Raw genomic sequence first — 18,179 nt, 5'->3', positions numbered from 1 at the left:
AGGTGCTCAATAAATGTCAGCCCATGTGTCTTCTGTCACGCTACATCTTGCATATGTTACAACGAAACAATCTCAGCTAAGCAAATGGCTTTGTCAAGTGAACAAACGTATGCAAAGAAGGGCGTGTGGCTTGGCACATAGGAGACCTCGATACATTTGTTTATGTTCCTAGCTAAGCCGTCCACTCATTGAAAAACTGTGCAGTGAGTGGCTACTATGTGCCAGAGATCGTCCTCGGTGTTAGAAAGCAGCAGCCAATAGGACAGACAGGATCGGGCTCTCGTGGCGCTCATAGGCTGGAAGGCGAGCGTCTGAGGGACCGGTTCCTACCACCCCCCTCATTGCACCCCGTGAAGCAGCAAGAATGAGAAGGCTTTTACTCTGAGCAGAGACGGATGGAGATCTGCCTTTCTCGTTAACAGGAGGCGGTCAATGAACGCCCTCTCTTCCCCAACCAAGCCAGGAGCCCCAAAAGCGTGTAATTCAGTTGCTCACATCATCCATTCAGCGAATCCGTCTTTATCCCTCAACGCCCAGCAAGGAGCCCAACGCATCATGGGTCCTCAGTGAGCAGGAATCCCCTTTCGAGCCAGGCTCCCAAGGGCGCCCACGATTTCTTTAAATTCCCCGTACGCCGGCAGAGACTAGCCTGAGCTGGGTGTACCCAGTAGGCCTGCAACAAATGGCTGTGTGGGTCTCCGGGTTGTGTGAATTCCTGGTGTCTGTGCGCCCCGTCTACGCACACTGAGCAGATCAGCAATAAACAGTCTCTGGGTTGTTTCTTATTGGTATCTGGGCCCACAGAGTCTGCACTCACACAGTAGGGCTGACAGAAACAGCAGTGTGCAGCTGCACACGCACAGTAGGACTGCAGCAAATGGCAGCATGGGCCCTGGTTGCACGCATTAGGACTGCCATACACAGCAGTGGGGGCCCCATGTGCACACAGTAGGGTGGCATTAAATGACAGGGCGGGGCCCCGCAGGCACATAGTAGGTGCCTCAGGCCCTGTCTGCCAGGAAGACCGTGGGATGGGGTGACCCAGGCGGCATGCTTTGAGGTGATTCCCAGCTACTCACATAAGACACGGAGCTGACGGAGGCCTGAGGAAGTCACGGGACACGAGACATGGACCAGGACACAGCACATGGAACGTGGACAGACACACAGGTGAACCGGCGGGCTCAGTGGGGGCGGGGCACGGGGAGATGCGAGGGGCTGGGGCAACTGGGCGGGTGGAGCGGGGTGGCCTGGTGGGACCACATCGCGCAGGTTTGAACCCACTCGAGCCCTTTCTGGGGGTGTGACCTCTGACTACCCACTCCCCCTGCCACACATTCAGTTTCTCATCTTTAAGGCGGGAAACAACACCAACCTCGCTAGAGTGTCAGGTGCATGTGAGCCGAGGGCCTGGCCCTATATAAACGCTCACTTAGAAAGCAAACCTGCGCACCGCAGGTACCCAAACCAGGCCCGGCACATAGTGGGTGCTCAGGAATGGAAGCACCCACTATGTGCCAGGCAGGGTTCCCAGGGCCAACAAGACCAAGAACTGGCCCTCGCGTTTCTGCGTCCGCCCTGCCTCTGCTCCCAGCGCTATGTCAGGCGTGTAGTAGGTGCACAGGTGGCATGGGCAGCCAGGAGAAGGCCCCCAACTGTGGCCCTCCATGGGAGGTTGGGGGCTAGGGGATTCTGGGGGGAAGCAGAGCCAGAGCTGGAGGGGACAGTGCTGGTGGCAGCGTCCACAGCACGTCCCGGGGCAGGTCACTCACCGGAACGCCTGGCTCCTTCCTGCCCTTGGGGGACGAGGCCACGTGGGCCAGGTACTGGATGACCTTCTTGGTGTTTTCCGTCTTCCCGGCCCCAGACTCCCCACTGTGGGGGGACAACGGGAAGCAAAAGGGGTGCCAGGTAAGCCCCACCCATTCCAAGCAGAGCCACGCCCAGCCGGCACCCCCGCCTCCTCCAGGAAGTCCCTCTGGATTACTCACGTGCAGAGAATAGACTGATCCTCACGATCTGTAGGGAACAGAGGGGGACGTGTCACCTGGGAGGGTTTCTCCAGCAGGACCCTGGCCCCTTACGCTGGCTGCCCACTTTTCAAAGTCATTCCCAAGAGGTAAAGAAAAGCTTGCTTTTTTTTTTTTTAAAGGTATGCTTTTATTTATTTTTGGTGAGGAAGATTGGCCCTGAGCTAACATCTGTTGCCAATCTTCCTCTTTTTTCTTTTTTTCTCCCCAAAGCCCCAGCACACAGCTGTATATCCTGGTTGTAAGTCCTTCTAGTTCTATGTGGGACGCTGCCTCAGCATGGCTTGATGAGCAGTGCCATGTCCACACCCAGGGTCCGAACCGGTGAATCCCAGGCTGCTGAAGCAGAGCACGTGAACTCAACCACTCGGCCACGGGGCCAGCCCCCAAGCTTGAGTTTTGATGTGTGACCCTCCCGGATTCTAATACTCCACTCGGACTCAGCCTCATGCCTGCTGTGTGGCCCTGGGAAAGCAGCTGTGCCTCTCTGAGCTTCCGTTTCCTCACCTGTCAAATGGAGACAATAAACTCCAACTAAACAGAATGGAGTTCATTCAACCAACTTCCACGTGAGCCCCCGCTGGGTGCCCCCTCGGGCTGGGTGCCCTCAAAGACACAAGAGCGAGATCCTGGCCCCAGGGTCTCAGCCTCAGACATAAAACAGGCCACAAGGCGGTAGTGAGGTGACTGGTGGCCCGTTGGTGGGTCATGTGCCCAACTCGAGGGCAGAGAGCACAGCTCGGTCCCCGCCACCTCCCCCTGCGCTCGCCCTGGGCCAGACACAACCCTTCAACAAATGCACACTGACCGACTATTAAGTGCCAGGCGCCAAGGACCGTGGGCGCTGCAAGGTCCCCTCCCTCATGGAGCGTCTGAGGGACAAAAAGCTTATAAACCAGGGGGCCGGTCCGGTGGTGTAGCAGTTAAGTTCGGCACTCCGCTTTCGCGGCCCGGGTTCACGGGTTTGGATCCTGGGGGCGGGCCTGTACAGTGCTCATCAAGCCAATACAAAATAGAGGAAGATGGGCACGGATGTTAGCTCAGGGCCAATCTTCCTCACCAAAAAAAAAAAGACACACACTAAACGGAAGATGATCTGACAGTTGGCAACACCTAGAGACATTGTTGATAGTCACCATCGGGGCAGGGGTCCTACCAGCGTCCAGTGGTAGAGCCCAGGGATGCTGCTCAACCTCCCACAATGCACAGGATGGCCCCCACGACAAAGAGTCATCCAGCCCCAAATGTCCACAGAGCCAGGATTGAGAAACCCTGGTGTCAAGTAACAAGAAGGGACTGAGGGGAGGAGTGGAAGGCCAGGAGGGCTTCTCAGAAGAGGCGGCGTTTCAGTTCAGCCCTAACGCACCAGTTCCAGGCAGAGGCACAGCCAGTGCAAAGGCCCTGCGGTGGGACGGAGTTGGAGATGTTGGAGAAAGGAGGCCAGGGAGGCCGGGGGAGGGAGCTGGAGAGGGCAGATGGGTTCGGAGGTCATAATTAAAGGGATGGATGGTGGTTAAGCGGGGCGGGGGCCCCTGGGTGGTTTTAAGTCGGAGAGAGAGGGTACATTCAACAGGATGTCAGAGTTAGCAGCCTGGTTTGGCAGCCAGACGGATGTAGGTTCAAGGTCTTGCTGTGTGACCTCGGGCCAGTCTCTGAGGTGCTCTGTGCCTCAGTTTCCCCATCTGAAAAATGAGGCTCGAAATAGCCCCTACCTCGCAGGGCTGTAGTCAGAAGTCAGACAGAATGTTCAAAAGGTTTTCATATCCTAGCGAGTGTATAATTTGGTTTTGTGGGCTGCTTTGCATCCGGGGCTGAGCCCTGGGGTCCAGGATCTCGCTCGTGTCTTTGAATCTCACACACGCAGCACGAGGCGGCACATAGTAGGCGCTCAAATTGAAGTTTGTTGAATGAATGTGCTCAGTTGAGGTTTATCGTCTCCATTTGATGATGAGGTGAGGAAACAGAAGCTCAGAAAGGGACAGCTGCTTTCCCAGGGCCACACAGAATGCAAGAGGCTGAGTCGGCACGGGCTGTTAGAACCCAGGGGGGCCACGTCAAAACTTGCTCATCCGGCCCAGGGGGAGGACAGGATACACAGTGTTACCTACAGGGAGGCAGCGCTCAGGGGCCCTGGGTTCTAAACCCACCTCTGCCACCCACCCACCAGTGGGCAGCAACTGGACTGCTCTGTGCCTCAGTTTCCCCATCTGGAAACCAGGAATAATGGGCACACCCACTTCACAGGGTTGCTGCAGGGTTAAATGTGTTAATCCGTGAAAAGTGCCTGGCGCTCCCCCGACGTTATTGTACGGTTACTCCTGAGACGTAACAACGAGTCTATAATCACGGCTGATGGGCCGGCCCAGGGCCCAGCGGTTACGTTCTCGCCCTCCACTTTGGCAGCCCAGGGTTCACTGGTTCAGATCCTGGGTACAGACCTAGCACCACTCATCAAGCCATGCTGAGGCGGCGGCCCACATAGAAGAACTAGAACAACCTACAACTAGGATATACAACTATGCACTGGGGCTTTGGGGAGAAAAAAAAAGGAAGATTGGCAACAGATGTTAGCTCAGGGCCAATCTTCCTCACCAAAAAAAAAGAAAGAAAAAGAAATATAGCATCCGTTAAATGACCTAAGTATAATATGTACAACATAAATACACTGCGGCACACTATTATACATCATAGGATAGGAAGATAAAAACTTTAAAATATTTAATATGTATTTTAATATATACAAAATATTTATTAAACTAGATGACATGGAATAAATATATACTGAGTGCATTACGTGTATCACTTGTGAATTATGTCATTTTGCTAGGACCGATCGACCTTGTCATGGGGTGAAGGGCAGCCCTCTTGATGGACATCCTTGTGCAGTGTACAACCTGCCCAGCCGTACCCAGCAACCCCATACTGTGTATCTTTTAAAGGGCTACCATTCCCCCCCGACAATGGAGATCATATCAACAACATTACTATCTGTAGAGAAATTTCTGCAGAATCCTGGCACCAACTGGCTCCTAATGATACTTGAGAGAAGGGTGGACACTGAGATAGAAAGAAATGGGCCCGTCTGACAGGCCTGAGTCCGGCCCACCCGGCCCTCCATTCGTGTCCCCTCCTGTCCCCCGAGAGAAGCCTCACAGAGTCCAAACTCCTTGACGTGGCATCAATCCTGGCCCCCAGTCCGGCCCCCATGGAAGGGCGCCCCCGCCCCAGCAGCCCCAGCCCCACACTCACCCTGGAGCATGCTTCGGTAGGCCCCCTCGGTCACCGCGTACACGTGCGGTGGCACTTCGTGCCGCTTCTTGCCCCGGTACATCTCCACGATGGCCTCCGTGTAGATGGGGAGCTGCTTGTATGGATTGATGACCACACAGAAAAGGCCGGAGTACGTCTGCAGCGGGCAAGAAGGGAGAGCGCCTGAGCTGCCCACCTGTGGCCCAGAGGGCAGCACGGGACTGCCATGTCCGGCTGGGCAGGTTGCACACTGCCCAAGGACATCTATCAAAGGGGTTGCCATTCACACCGTGACAATGTAGATTTGATCGTTTATTACAGATATTTTAAGGCTGACAGTGGGGACAAAAAATCTTTCCAAATTGCACGAAGGTGCTGCAAGGAGAGGGTTCACCCTGACCACGTGCAAGCTTATGCGTTCCAGCAAAATAATGGACAAAGACTGGAAATGGCCTAGAGGCGTGTTCCTGCGATGGGTGCCCACTCGGGTCTCAGGGCACAGACGCGGGACCCCGTCCTAAACGTCATCAGGTGAAAAGAGAGCAGGAGAGGGCTGTCGTGGTGGAAGGGTTGGAAATAGACATTTTTGTGTATTTGTTTGAACACGCACAGAAAATCCCCAGAAAGGTGCTCGCAGTATCGGCAGTGACAGGAACATGTCTGTGTTTCTACCGATGACAGACTCGCGGGTCCTGCCTCCCCCGCCGTCGCTGAGGGGACCCTTGGATGGCGGGAGAGGCCACGTTTCAGGTTCCAGGTGCGTGGACATCAAGACGTCCCTTATTTTTTTTTTTGCATCCAAGTTCACGAACTCCCCGAATTGGTCCACACCCCACCCCCACCCCGTGGGGCCTAGGTTCGGGCCCCTGTAACTAAACTGTGACCTGTGCCAGCTCACGGGGCACAGCAGGTGGACGAGACATGCTCAGGACACGGAAAGGCAGTGAGACAGCTAGAGAGCTGGCGGGTCAACTAGTTAAACCAACCCAGAGAGCTAACTCTCTAAGCCAGCCGGAATCAGCCAGCTCAACTAGCCAGAGAGTCAGCTGCTTAGGGGCTTAGGAAGTTAACTAGTAAACCAGTTAGCTCTCAGCCAGCTAGTCAGCTATTTAGCTCGTTAGCTGGTTAGCTGGTTACTTGTTGTCTAGGAGCTGGAGCGCTGAGCTCCCAGACAGCACAGCCGGGCGTGGCCACCGCCGCAGCCGCTGGCTCCCAGGGGCCAACCTTTTAAGGCGGCCAGGCGGGTGGGTGGGTGGGTGGGTGGCCCGGAGCAGAACAACCGGTTTGCGGGGTACCCGCCCTCCCCTCCTGGAACAGCCGCTCCCGGGAGCTCCAGGCTCTGTGAGGGCGGGCGGGGCGGCCAGGCCACATTCCCCGGGCAGGTACCTCATGGCTGCTGGCGCCCGGGCCCCGCTGCTGGCGGAGGAACCCCCTCCCCACGCCAGCCCCCTCCTCCTGCCACACCTGTCACCAGGGCGACACCCGGGATGGCAACCTGAGCCGGCTGCCAAGGCCCGGGGACAAAGGGCAGAGGCTCGTGCACCCAGAGAGGGTCAGGGACACCCCGAGTCTCCGGGACACGGCTGGGGGAACCCAAGGGAGGGTCTGGGGGGGCCGCCCCAGCCCTCGGGTCCCACCGGGTCCACCTCCCGCCTCCACCTCTCCTCAGCCCGGCGACTGTCCCCACAGTCTCGGTTTCCTCCTTGGGAAACCGGAACGACACTCCCCACCTCGTTACCCAGGCCGCGGGGATTAAGGGAGATAATGAATAAAACCCAGCCAGCCCAAGGCGGGGCCCGTAAATGCATCCCAAGGTCCCGAGACTCTCGTAACCCGCCCCCACCCGGGCCCTAAGAGCTCCCCAGACTTCGAAGCCACGTCATCCTGGGTTTCGAGCTTGCAAGGGACTCACCCTCTCCCAGCCTCAGTTTCCAGCCCTGGAAAATGGGGCTTTGAACGCCCACCATCCAGGAGCAGAGGGGATCCTGAGTGCCCCCATGGGTCCCTTCCTGCCCCAAGCATCTCAGCGAGGGGACCAAGACCCTGCACGACCCAAGGCCGAAGAGCCTATAAGAGGCAGAAACTGGGTTTCCGAAGCCCCAGATGACCGCTTTCCACTGGCAACACGGTCTTCCTCATCACCAGTTGGCCGGTCAACAAACATTCATGAAGCAAAGGCCAGAAGACAAGCAGGGTGCAGCTGGAGTCGCGCCTCCAACGTCTTCGAGCTGGGCGGGTCGAGCAAGTGTCTTAAGCTTTTTGGGTCTTATTTTCTCATCAAACGGGCACAGGAACACGGCTTCCATGCAGGGCTGCTGGGGACCAGCCCCAAGTCTGTGTTGCAAGCACAAGGCTCAGCAGGGGCCCCGGGCCACTGTGCACGCTAATATGCCAGCTGTTTACTGCCGGGCCGGGGGCTTCTCCCCTCTACGCCGCAGGAAGAGGCCGCGAGATTCCCCACCTCACTGCCTGACCGGGAGCAAGAGGCCGACAGGATCACATCGGAGAGAAGTCTAGAACAGCGCCCGACGGAGAACGCAGGCACTCACCAAGTGCTACTGATCATGATGAAAGTCCAATTCGCCTCCCGTCTGGACTTCCGGAATCTTCCGTCTCACTTCCGTTTCTCAGGCCCCCATTCTCTGGCTCCTGGGCCCTGGCCTTGCCTAAGGCCTCACCGTTTTTTCCCCCTGAACTTTCCCAATAATCTTTCCAGGGCCAGGGATGGGATGTGGGGTCTGGAGTCAGACGGCCTGGGTTCAAATCCTGGCTGAGCTGGCTCCAACTGTGGGGCTTAGTCCAAGTCCTGGGCCCACTCTGAGGCTCAGTTTCCCCACCAGCAGGATGGGGATGAGAGTAGATACCTTACAAGGTGTGAAAGTTCAGAGTGTTTATTAAAAGGCAAAACGCGGGGGCTGGCCCTGTGGCCTAGTGGTTAAGTTTGGCATGCTCTGCTTTGGCGGCCCAGGTTCTCGGGTTCAGATCCCAAGCATTGACCTACACCACTGATCAGCCACACTGTGGCAGCATCCCATATACAAAATAGAGGAAGACTGGCACAGATGTTAGCTCAGGGCCAATCTTCCTCAGCAAAAAAAAAAAGGCAAAAGGTGCTTAACATTTTGGATGTCCCTCTGATCTCTCTGCTTTTGGTGAGATCCGGGGGAGTGGCTTGGGCAGAGGCCTCTTTCTCAAGGCTTGCAAAGGCAAGTGACCAATCAGAGGGGCCAGCACAGCCCAGAGAAGGTGCCAACCCCATCCAGGGTCAGACAGCCCTCGACTCGTATCCCACATCCACCACCCCCAGCTGAGGGTCCCTGAGCCAGCCACTGGCCCTCTCAGAGCCTTGGTCTCCTCCTTCCCAAAAAGGAGTCAGAATTCATAAAAATATCCTAATCTTGTGCTTGGTGACCCTCAACAGGGTGGATATTGCGGCAAATTTATTTTTTGCTAGATCTCATCATTTATTTAAGGATTCTCTCATTACCCTCCTTAAAGTTTTGTCTTTTCAAAAAAATATAAAACCAGCATTTTTCCTTTTACCTATGTGTTTTATGATTTTCCCTGTGGGACCACAAGGCTGTGAGACCCCAGCCCTCTAAGCTGGTGTCTGGAGCGTGACTCTGCGGCCAGCTGCCCGGGTTCACAGCCCAGCACGACTCCTTCACGCCTGTGTGATGTGGGACCCAAGTCACTTAACATTCCTGGGCATCAGGTGATGATAACAGGCCCCGGCTATTCTAAGTGCTTAATAAATATTTGACAGCCACCATTATTATTATTTTTCATTATTAGTGTCGACATTCCTTGCCGATCTCTCTAATCCTGTTGGCTCTTAACAACGCTTTGCCTGCCCATGAGAACCACCCGGGAAGCTTATTAAAAATACCAACGCCCACGTCACACACCCAGAGAGCCTGATTTAAATGGGCTGGGGTGCGGCTCAGGTCTTGGTATTTTTGAAAAATTCCCTGAGTGATTCTAACAGGAAGGCAGGGTTAAGAACTGCTGCCTTACATCATCTGTTTGCTGTAAAAATTAAATAACATGAGAGACATTAAATGCTTAACAGAGATTAGACGACCATAGTCAACCTCACCATCGTCAATCCTGTCTTAATCTTAAGAGGCACCACAGCAAAAGGGTGGAGCGTGGAGCCACACTACCCGGGTGGGCCTTGTCCAACTGGGTGAGCTTGGTCAAGGAACTTGAACTTTCTGTGCCTCAGTTTCTCTATCTGTGCAACGGGGACAAAAGGCTTTATAATTGTGAAAATGTATGGAGACAATATATTTTAAAGTGCCTAGTACATGTTTAATTAATGTTAGGTTTTTTTTTTCCTGGTGAGGAAAATTGGCCCTGAGCTCACATCTGTGCCAATCTTCCTCTATTTTATGTGGGACGCCGCCACAGCATGGCTTGAGGAATGGTGCTAGGTCCACCCGGGGGGAATCTGAATCTGTGACCCCCAGGCTGTGGAAGCAGAGCGTGCGAACTTAACCACTAAGCCAGCGGGCCGGCCCCAATTAATATTAGTTTTTATTGCTCCTAAATCTCTGGGCCTCAGTTTCCTTTTAGATAGAATGGGATGCTAACAGACTCTACGTCGAGTAAGGTGAGAAGAAATGAATTAATAGATGGGAGTTATTTAGCACCATGCCTGGAACGCAGTTTTTCACCGTCAGTGGTTCTCATTAATTATCATTACAGACGCACAGCCCTTTCTCAAAACCCTCCGGATGCGTTCTAGGTGAGAATTCAGAATTTTTTACACTTTAGGGAAATAATAGAACAGGACACCCCCAATGGGGTCTCAGGGCACGCCTGATGATCCAGTAATTTCTATTTGGCAACTAAGTGTAGGAACAGTCACCCGACGTGGGCTCAAGATGCTCAGCAGCCTCACGATAACTCAAGGCGGGGTGCTGACCCCCCACTCCCCCAGCCACCCTACCCCGGGCCACCCCTCCCGGGGGCGGGGGCCACTCACGTAGATGAGGCCGGAGTAGTAGCGCTCGCGAAGGTTGTGCAGCACCGAGGCCTCGTTGAGGCACGTGAGCTCGGCCATGTCCTCGGCCTTGCTGAACTTGGGGGGGTTCATGCGCTGGATCTGGTCCCGGGGCAGCCGCAGCCGCCGGCCGCTCTCCGCCAGCTCCACCTCCGCCTCCTCCTCGCCCTCATCGCGCAGCGCCGCGGCCTCGAACCCGTGCAGCTCCGAGGGCACCCACACCAGGCGGCGCGCCGTCCACTCCACCTGCGGGGCCGCGCCAGGGCCCCCCACGCTGGACGCGCGGGGCGCGAACAGGTAAGGCTGCGCCGCCTCGGGCACCGGGCCCGGCTGGGGGGGCGCCTTCCGCCCGGCCACCGACACGGTCACTGCTGCCATGGTCTGCAGGGGGGAGAGGAGGGGGGAGGTCAGGGGGGCGCCATCCCACCCGAACCCCCCCCCCAAGGTGGTCCCCACGGCCTTTCTCCACCAATGGGTCCGCAGACCTCTCCATCCATTCCTTCATCCATCCATCCATCCATTTAATAATTCCTTAACGAGCCAGGCTGTGCGTCGGGCGCTGCTCAAGGCATTGGCCACACAGCAAAGAACACGCCAGAAAAAAGACAAAAGACCCTCGCTTTACATTCTAGACCTGCGCATTATCCAGTGCAGGAGCCACCAACCACCCCATGTGGCTCCCGGGCCCTTGAAATGTGGCAAGTGCCACCAAGGAACTGAAATTTTCATTGTCTTCAATTTTTTTTTTTTATTTCTTGAGGAAGATTAGCCCTGAGCTAACTATGGCCACCAATCCTCCTCTTTTTGCTGAGGAAGACTGGCCCTGAGCTCACATCCGTGCCCATGTTCCTCTACTTTATAGGTGGGACACCTACCACAGCATGGCTTTTGCCAAGCGGTGCCACGTCCACACCCAGGATCCGAACCAGGAAACCCCGGGCCATTGTCTTCAATTTTAATTAAATTTAAATAGCAATAGCCCCACGTGGCTCCTGGGCCCCTGAAATGGGAGCATCCAAACCGAAATGGGGTTCTAAGTATGAGATGCACACCAGACCTCAAAGAGTGAGGACAATAAAAGGTTCCTCCGTATTTTTTATATTTGATGACCTATGGCAACGATAATATTTTGGATCTATTGGGTTAAATAAAATATATCATTAAGATTAATGTCACAGGGTCCTTTTTACTTTTTAAAAATCTTTAGTGCGCCCCTAGAAAACCTTCAATTACACATTTGGCTTGCATTCTGTTTCTATTAGACAGCTCTGCTCTAATCCCAGGAGACAGATAAAAAGATACATAAGTAAATTATATAGTCTGTTAACTGGTGATAAATGCCAAGGAGAAAAGGAAACCAGGGAACAGAGGGTATGAGGGTTGAGGAGTGTTGAAGTCTTAATTGGGGTGGCCAGTGAAGGCCTCTCTGATATGGCATGTGAATAAGGACCTGAGGGACATGAAGGGAGCGAGCCATGAGGAATGTGAGGAGAGAACGCATTCCAGGCTGGGAGAAGAGCCAGTGCAAAGGCCCTGGGGCAGAGTGTGCTTATATGTCTGTGACATTGACAGGCCAGTGTGTGTGCTTGTATGTCTGTGACATTGAGAGGCCAGTGTGGCTGGAGCCAAGTGATGGAAGGGGAGAGAGGGGTAGGTGAGGTAAGACTTGGGACAAAGGGGGCCAGACTGGGTCATGATGAGACCTGATCTCTTAGATGTGAGTCTTGGAGGATGTCAATCTGACTTCTGTCACTCAGGTTTCCTGCCCACCTCTGGCCTCCCCGACGCCTGCAGAACAGACTCGAATCTCATCTCTCAGTTAATAGCGCCTTCCTACCCCGCAACATGGGTCCCTTTCTCCCTATAATGGGGAGACCGGCCTCATTCATTCATTCACTCCTCCATCCACTCAACTTTCCCTGAGGCCACTCAGGTGCCAGGCTCTGCCCGGAGTGAGTCTGGGGACGCAGAGATGCATCAGATGGGGCCCTGCCTCGACCCCATCACTGCCCACCTCTGCCCTCCTGGCCCTCCACCTCCACCACGCCCCTGGAGAAGTCCCTCCAGATGCCCAGCTCCTCTCGAGGCATCCCCAGATCAGGTCCCCCCAGGCTCTTGTCTGTCCCTCAGCCTCTCCCGCCCGGAAACGCGGCCCCAGGCCACACGTCCCACCTCTCCGCAGACCCACTTGTCACGTGCCCCAGCACCAGCAGTCCCGGCCCCCCAGCAATGCTCCAGCCTCCAACCCTGGGCCCCTGCACTCCAACAGCAGGTTCTCCCACCAGCGAACGGGGTTTCTCCACCTCCCAGGCCCCAGACTGCCCAGGCTGCCCCCAGGCCTCCCGTGAGGCCCTGATCCACCCAGAGCCAAGCTGTGTCCTGGGGACTTTACCCCCACCCTCACCCCACCCACTTCCTCTCCAGCCCATGGCCTTTGACCAGGAAGAGCTTGGGAGTTTTTGCAATCACCCAGCCCTGTGCGTCCCCTCCCTAGAGCCAGGAGTCCACGCGCCCCCACCTCACTCCGGCCGGGCTGGTGGGGAGGATGCCTGGGAGATCCAGATTCGGAGGACTGACCACAGTGCTGATGGGGTGGGGCCTGCGGGGCTGTGGGCCTGGCTGCACACGGCTGGGCCCCTGCGGCTGCCCCGCCCTCCCTCCCCAGCAGGAAGGCCTCTGCCAGGGCTCATTACTGTCACCAGGGCAGGTGAAAGCACCTGCCTGGGAGGGGCGGAGGCTGCTGGGCTGGAAAAGGGACAGGAGCCAGGAATCTGGCCTTGGGGCAGGGGTTGGGGCCCCTGGCATCCAGCCTTGACCTCAGTGGAAAGCTGGGATCCAGGAGTCCCCTGGGCCCACAGATCAGGAAATCTGGGCCCCAGCCTCTCCTCCCTAGCACCCAGGAGTGGGGAGGGGGCCCCCAGCCCCTCCTCCCTCAGACCCGGGCCTCCAGGCCCCAGCCCCTCCTCCCTCAGACCCAGGAGTCCAGGCCCCCAGCCCCTCCTCCCTCAGACCCAGGGGTCCAGGCCCCAGCCCCTCCTCCCTCAGACCCAGGGGTCCAGGCCCCAGTCCCTCCTCCCTCAGACCCAGGAGTGCAGCCCCCAGCCCCTCCTCCCTCAGACCCGGGAGTGCAGCCCCCAGCCCCTCCTCCTTCAGACCCAGAAGTCCAGGCCCCCAACCTCACCTCCCTCAGACCCAGGAGTGCAGCTCCCAGCCCCTCCTCCCTCAGACCCAGGAGTGCAGCCCCCAGCCCCTCCTCCCTCAGACCCAGGAGTCCAGGCCCCCAGCCCTCCTCCCTCAGACCCAGGGGTCCAGACCCCAGCCCCTCCTCCCTCAGACGCCGGAGTCCAGGCTCCCAGTCCCCTCTTCCCCCAGACACAGGAGTCCATGTCCCCAGCTGCCCCCTCCTCCCTCAGACCCAGGAATCCGGCCTCCCAGACCCAGAGTCCCGGCCTCAGAGCCTTCCTCCCTCGAGACCTAGAAGTCGAGGCTCCCAGCGCCGTCCTGACTCAGACCCGGGACTCCTGAGCCCCCAACCCCCCTCCTCGGACCCAGGAATCTGAGCGCCCAATCTCTATCTCCCCGAGACCCAAGTGCCCTGTCGCCGCCCCCTCAACCCGCGGATCCTCGGGGCTACCTGGGGGCGCCGGCCGGTTCGGGAAGCGGGGAGATGGGGAGGGGGCACGGGAATCCCCGGTTGCTTCCGAGCTCTCAGGTGCGGCCACCTCCGCGGTCCAGCGCGGGGGTGGGGCCACGTGGCGTCACCGGGAGGGAGCCGGGCTCTGATGTCACCCAGCACCTGCCGGGCCTGGGAAGGGGGCGGGTCCTGGAGCTGCAGGGCTCTCGACAGGGGGATGGGGGGAGGCGGGGATGAGCTTGTTGCCAGGTGGGCGGCGGTGGCGGCAGCAGCGCCAGGGGCCCCTCCTCCTTCTGGCGGGCAAAAGTCAAGGACCCTCGGCGGAGAGGGCTGAGGACTCCGGGGTTCGAATCCCGCTCAAGCTTTCTGGGCCTCACCCTTCCTCTCTGTGAACTGCAACCAATGAAATAAATACAACGATGTGGGCGAAAGTGCCCAGCGCGGTGCTTAAACAAGCAATGCCTCACTGCATCATTTAGTCCGGTTGGGCCTCAGTTTCCCCAACCCTGGAAATGGGACAACACAATCCACAGAGGATGCTCAGAGTACTTAAAGAAGATGAGGCAATGTTATCCTGGCCTCGTGAGCTTCAGTCTCCTCATGGGGAAATGAGGACTAATTAGTGGTAAGCACACCTACTATGTGCCGGCTGTTTTCTGCTCTTAGAACAGCCCCCGACTTTTAACTCATAGATTGATCTCAGCAACCAATGAGATGGGGTCACTGAGCACCTCCGTTTCTCCGATGGGCAAACTGAGGCAGGGAGAGGCAGAGTAACGTGCTCAAGGTCACAGACTCAGCAAGAGCGGGAGCTGGGATTCAAGCCCAGACTGTTTTCTGTCATTCTAACGACGGGGCTTGGGGACAATGAGTAGCAGGTCCTCACAGATGTCAGTTTCCTCCTCCCAGTTGGTAACTCTCTTGAACTTGCTTCCCCACCTAGGCCATCGGGCCCACAGCCTTCCCTGGGGGACCAAGGCGTAAGTTTAAGGGACCCAGCACACAGTTGGTCTCCGAAGTGTTATTCTCAACGCGGTCCCCTTGCTGTCACCGCCTCTCTCCAGCCTGTTTTTCTCTCCCTGTATAATGGGTACCCTATAACCCACTTCCAGTTAATAGAATTAAAGGAAACTATTTAGTTATAAAAATAAAAGCGCCCGAGTACACCATGGGCGCTCCATTATGTCTTTGCCCGCCCCGCCGCCTCTGCCAGTCCCGACCCCTGTCTCTGATCCGCAATTTTGACACGTGAGAACAGAGACACTGTCATCTAGGGGCCGGGGATCGAAGGCGATGACTCAGGTATTAAAGCGTCCAAGGTCCCATAGCGAGCCTCAGTTTCCCTTTCTGCGGAACACACCCGAGGACGCCCGTGAAGACCCCGACCCGGCCTCGCACACAGTAGGAACTCGAGTTGAGCGAGTGTAGACGCCCCGCCCCGCCCCCCCGCCGCCGTTCGGCGGCGCCCAAGGTGAGAGTCCGAGTCATCGCCCCTCCCCCCCCGCCCGCGCCGGACCCCCGGGGCCTCGATCGCGGCCCCCAGGCTCCAGCCGCCCCGGGCCCCGTCCCGCTCCGCCGCCTCCCGCGGGCACCAGGCCCCCCGGCGCTCACCGGCTTCCAGGGCCGTCCCGAGGCTTCGGCCTGGGGGAGAACGAGGGGCGGGCCCGCCGGGAACGCCCCGCCCACACGAGCGCCGCAGGGGCCAATCGGCGCCCTCTGCGGCAAGCCACGGCCCCGCCCACCGGGGGGACGAGCCCGCCAATCAAGAGGAGCGGCTGGCGGGCGGGGCCAATCAGAAGTTGGCGGAGAGTGCCAGCCGTGGGAAAAGAACCGCGCTGGGGCTCGGAGCCCGGCCGCGCGGCCGTGGGCGGGACCCCAGGCCTGACGGGCAGCCTGTGCGACCAATGGCGAGGCGCGGGGGGCAGCCGGGGGGCGGGAGGCCCAAGGGACTCGGGTGAATGGGCCGCTTTGTGCCCGAGGCATGAATGGGGGCCTTTGTTGAGGACCGGCGTGGGGGGGCGGCTGGAGGCCGGAATGCCTGGGTCCCCCGGGAGCCGGCGGGCAGGAGAGAAGGGAGAGAGAATTCACTTTTGTCGCACGCCGACCGCGTACCAGGCACTCTCCCAGCCTCTCACCCACCGGGGAGGTGTGGGCGACACTGTCCGTAATAACGAGGATCATTGATTGAGTGCCTGGTGTATGCCAGGAGCTGTGCTAAGCGCTTCACCTGCATGATCTCATTCGATCCTTACGATACGCGCTTGGAATGGGTGCTATTAAGATCTTCATCTTCCAGATGAGGTAAACCGAAGCTTAGGAAGAGGGTGTTAATTGCCGAAAGTCCCAGAGCTGGCAAATGGCAGAGCAAGGACTCGGGCCCTGCCTCAAATGGGACTCCGGAATGTGTGTTCTTAACCACCATGCTACACCCAAACGTTGGTTAATGCTTCCCAATTTACAGATGGGCAAACAGGCTCAGGGGAGCCAGGCAACTTCCCAAGGTCACAAAGCAAAGGCTGCACGCGACCCCAACGTGGTGTGCACGTCTGAAGCCAGCCTGTTGCTGGTGAGCCCTGCACCATTGCTCTTGGAGCTATATCCCCCTTTTGTAGGTGTACTCTGAGGCTCCAGCGGCTGGGGGTAGGGGTGGAGTTGGGGGGCTGCACATGAATCAAGCCCTACCCCGCCTGCCCACGCGGCTCTGCTGCTCCACAGCTGTGTGAGCGTGGGCAGTTGCCAGCCTTTTTTGAGGTTCCATTTATTTCTGCATCTGTAAAATGGGGATGACGGTCTCTCTGCCTCCACCCTCGTCCTCGCCCAACACACACACACAGTCCACTGCCAATGGGAGCCTGTCAAATTCTATTCAGACCACGCTCCTGCTCTTCCCAGAATTTTTCGTGGCTCCATCTCAGACTAAAAGCGCAAGTCCTCGTGGCCCACAAGGCCCTGCACCATGTGGCCTCCGTGCCCTCTCTGATCTCGTCTCCCACCCATCTCCGCTTCATTCAGCTCCAGCCACACTGGCCTTCTGGCTGTTTCTCAATTCCTCAAACACTCCCCAGGCGTGGTCCTGCCTCAGGGCATTGCATCTGACGTTCACTCCACCAGGAATGCTCTTCCCCCAGGGAGGAAGAGGTAGTCTCCCTCTGCCATCGTTGGATCTGCTCCAATGTCACCTCCTCCAGGCAACCCTTCCTGACCATTCTATATAAAACAGTTCCCCTCATCACTCCCTCTTCTATGACCCTGCTTTGTTCCTCTTCATAGCACCAGTAGTGTGCATTCATTTGTTTATCTGTTTACTGTGTGTCTCCCTACTTGAATGTAAGTCCCATGATGGGAATAACCTTTGTTTTGTTCAGTGCTGGATCCTCAGGGCCTGGCACACAGTAGGCACTCAATAAGTGTGTGTTGAATCAATAGTAACAAGTCCGTGTACTGTGTGAATTAAATGAGGTAATGCCCGCAAAGAGCTTAGTGCCGTCCTGACATCAGGAAAACGCTAAATAAACAAATAATGATTATTATTACTGTTGTTATTTATTGCCCTCCCAACAGCCTTCTGATAGCATGCAGGAGAGAGAGAGAGAGGGAGAGAAAGTCTAGAACGAGGGAAAGAAGCCAGAAAAAGGGAAAGGGGAAGGTTGAGAGGTAAGAGACGGGAAACAGAGATGGGAGGAGAGAGCTGGCGTTGGGCTGAGGACCGACACAAATGTGAACACCCAACTCCCAACGCGTTCGCTCAGCAATGGCAAAGGAGAGTCCTTGTGGGTAAGGGGCTTTGAGGCTGCCATGGCCACTGCCCACCTCTTTGCAGATAGGGAGACTGAGCTCCAGGCAGGAGAGGACCTTCCGAGGGCATCCACGGTGATAATACAGCTCACATGCCTCAGCTCTGATTGCAGGCTGAGGATGTGACCGTCATTATCTCAATGCCTCCTCATGCCAGCCCTGTGAGCTTGGCACCATTATTACCCGACTTGACTGGCCAGCAACACGCCCAGCAGCTCCTGGCTGCTCCTGTTGGCAGATCTGTGCTCAGACTACAGTAGGTCAGACCCCTGAGTCTGTACTTTTTTTTTTTTTTAAAGATTTTATTTTTTTCCTTTTTCTCCCAAAGCCCCCCAGTACATAGTTGTATATTCTTCGTTGTGGGTCCTTCTAGTTGTGGCATGTGGGACGCTGCCTCAGCGTGATTTGATGAGCAGTGCCATGTCCGTGCCCAGGATTCGAACCAACAAAACACTGGACCGCC

The 18,179-nt window shown here is 56.9% G+C and overlaps 1 protein-coding gene across 11 annotated transcripts in view; it reads right to left on the bottom strand.

Moving 5' to 3' along the window:
• Window positions 1-18,179, bottom strand: part of MYH14 (myosin heavy chain 14) — a 101,218-nt gene that overhangs the window by 71,346 nt on the left and 11,693 nt on the right. For 2 of the 11 annotated variants that reach the window (XM_070558300.1, XM_070558305.1), the window contains exons 1-6: window positions 15,533-15,599; window positions 10,270-10,668; window positions 5,280-5,436; window positions 1,992-2,019; window positions 1,773-1,875; window positions 1,080-1,103 (exon numbers count right to left, since the gene is read on the bottom strand). In XM_070558300.1, the coding sequence (XP_070414401.1) occupies window positions 1,080-1,103; window positions 1,773-1,875; window positions 1,992-2,019; window positions 5,280-5,436; window positions 10,270-10,665 (708 nt within the window). In that variant the 5' untranslated portion in view covers window positions 10,666-10,668; window positions 15,533-15,599. Of the gene's footprint in view, window positions 1-1,079; window positions 1,104-1,772; window positions 1,876-1,991; window positions 2,020-5,279; window positions 5,437-10,269; window positions 10,669-12,805; window positions 12,884-13,921; window positions 14,054-15,532; window positions 15,600-18,179 lie in introns of those variants that run through there. The other 9 variants (XM_070558299.1, XM_070558304.1, XM_070558298.1 and 6 more) reach the window with 6 other exon arrangements.

The sequence above is a fragment of the Equus przewalskii genome, chromosome 9 (genome assembly GCF_037783145.1).
Source record: "Equus przewalskii isolate Varuska chromosome 9, EquPr2, whole genome shotgun sequence".
NCBI classification, from domain to species: Eukaryota; Metazoa; Chordata; class Mammalia; order Perissodactyla; family Equidae; genus Equus; species Equus przewalskii.
Note: the sequence above shows the minus strand (reverse complement) of the source record. Positions and strands in the feature narration are given on the sequence as shown.